We start from the raw sequence: 2,448 nt of genomic DNA, 5'->3' as shown, positions 1-2,448 counted from the left end.
TGCATAGTTATGCTAACTGATCTGGTTGTTATCTGAGCTAAGGGGAGCATGTAGATGTTGAATAAAAGGGGCCCCAGAATGGAGCCTTGAGGAACCCCACATCTGATTTTTCTGGTCTCTGATTTAAAGTTTTCCTACAGGCAAAAAACACTTCTAGCTAAAAATAATATACCAGCCTAAAGAAAAAAGCACAAGGTTTCAGTTAAACTGTTAAGCATGGAGGTGGAGGGCTGGTTATCGGGGAATCTTTCTATCAACGCGTGTAACATAACCTCTGCGGTATACCGGGTTATCAACAAGACAATGACCCCCAAAAGGAGCAGATTGTGCAGCCCATGTTCAGACGCTTTGGTCCATTAAACGGCCATCGCAGGTTGGAGTCCCAGCCTGGTGACCTCTCCCGCATCTCCATCCCTCTCTAATCCTGTTTCTACTTTTGAAGGATACAAACATAAAGGCTGCTAGAAAAGAAAGCAGGTATTGAAATGGCCCGGCAAACATTTAGACTCTATGAAAATATCTAAGCTTTTAGAAGCAAAACCTTAATGAACCAAAGCAGAGCTGACAAAAAGCCTGGAAATAAATACTGAGACGTGTTTATTATTTTAAGGTTCTGCCTCATATTTTAGATCATGTTTATATTTAATCAGCATTTTCTATGGACTCAGAAAGGGGTCAAAATGTTTGTAAACTTTTAAATCTTAGTTGAAACTGAAAAAATAAAAGTTGAAACAGAAAAAAATAGAAGGTGATATTTAATGTCAAATTTTTAGCTTATAATCTGAGAAACTAAAAAAGCAAATGTAAAATAATAAGAATTGAATCTAAATTCTTCCCCTCAGCTTGAAAAAAAAATGTAGTTTTAGATTTTCAGATTTAAATCCATTTCTTTCAGTTTCTTTTTTTTTTCAGTTTCAGGATTTTTTTTTACACTTTTAAATCAGTTTTTTCACATTCAGATGTTGACCCCAATCTTAACGGAATAGGCGGGGAAACGTGATTGACAGCTTGTAGCAGCGCTGGAGAGTTGTCCAGTTGCATTCATGGACTGTGGGAAATCCAACACAAAATTATCTGCATTATTTATTTCCCTTTTTGGCAAAATCCTGTGAAAAATATTACGTTAAAGACATTTACAGCGGATAAATAGTTAAATGCAACATGGAACTGGACATCCAGAGCTGCTGCAAGCTGTCAATCATGTTTCCCCGCCCACTCCCGTCAGGTTGGGTTAAAAAATCTGAATGTGAAAAAAAACTTATTTATTGTGAAAAAAAAAAAAAAACTCCTGATACTTGTTAAATGTGAACTCCATATTTATTTGTATTTTGCTTAATTTTAATTTAATTTAACTTAATACTTTTTTGCCCTGTAAGCTGCTGGTAACCTTAATTTCTGGAGGGAGTCTTCCCAAAGGATCAATAAAGTACAGTCTAAGTCTAAGTCTAAAACTGCAATACAGAAAAGAAAAAAAAAGGAAAAGTGTATTTAGTCCTGAATATAGATTCAGTTCTTATTATTTTATGTTTGCTTTTTCTGATTTTGCCTTACATTATAAGGTAAAAATTTCACATTTAATATCAAATTCTATTTTTTCTGTTTCAATATTTAGAAATTCACAAACATTTTGACCTCTTTCTGACTCCATAGTTTCATCATGGCTGTAAGACTTTTAGCAGTCAGTGGACTGACAACACCTTCAGAAAGAATCAAATAAATTTTTCCATAAATTTAGAATAACTTATAATAACACTTATTTACTAAATAAAATCCATTGGAATTGTCTCCTTGTTTCAGACCAGCAGGTGCTTCCCTGGAGACAACTTTGTGACGGTGTCCTGGATCCTCAGGGTCCTTCAGCCTCATCCTCACATGGTAAATATTCCCCTCAGAGAAGTTCCTCTATTCATCTCCAACATCTGACCTCTGATCTGTCCTCTGCAGCCGTCCTTCATCCGTCACCAGGCCCAGCAGCTGGTCCAGGTTCTGTCAGACCAGCAGGAGTCCATCCTGAGCCCAGTGAAGGCCGTTCTGCTGTTCCAGCGCTGCCGCCTCCTGCTGGCCTGTCTGCAGTACAACAACCAGCTGAGTCAGCACCTGCAGTCACACTTCAGGGAGGAATTCAGGTACTAGTCATCTACAGTCTGAACTGACATCTAGTGGGAAAACAGAAGATAAAGATCCTATAAGCATCACTTCTAAAGGAAAAGTCAGATCAGCAAGGATCATTATCTATAAAACGAATACGTTTGCAGTGATTTAATAAATTTAGCGTTAATTGGTAAAAAAATAAAATAAAACAATAATTTTTGTCGTGATCACTGAGTCTGGGAGCGGCCATTTTTGCCCAAATACAGTAGCCCCTCCCTCCTGCCATCTTCCAGCAGTGACATCACGGTGCGGTAAGCCTAGCGCCATTCTCCCCGCTTTCCAAGCTAAATCAATGGG

General features: G+C 37.9%; 1 protein-coding gene across 1 annotated transcript in view; it reads left to right on the top strand.

Annotated features, from left to right (window-relative positions):
- The window catches only part of LOC107090521 (chromosome unknown open reading frame, human C12orf56), a 16,729-nt gene extending 14,596 nt beyond the window's left edge, over positions 1-2,133 (top strand). The window contains exons 12-13 of the mRNA XM_015383937.1: positions 1,798-1,875; positions 1,945-2,133. Coding sequence (XP_015239423.1) covers positions 1,798-1,875; positions 1,945-2,133 — 267 coding nt within the window. The remainder of the gene's footprint in view (positions 1-1,797; positions 1,876-1,944) is intronic.
- The last annotated feature ends 315 nt before the right edge of the window (positions 2,134-2,448 follow it).

This window comes from Cyprinodon variegatus, unplaced genomic scaffold (assembly GCF_000732505.1).
Source record: "Cyprinodon variegatus isolate N-32 unplaced genomic scaffold, C_variegatus-1.0 Scaffold298, whole genome shotgun sequence".
NCBI classification, from domain to species: Eukaryota; Metazoa; Chordata; class Actinopteri; order Cyprinodontiformes; family Cyprinodontidae; genus Cyprinodon; species Cyprinodon variegatus.
This window is presented reverse-complemented; position numbering and strand designations above follow the sequence as displayed.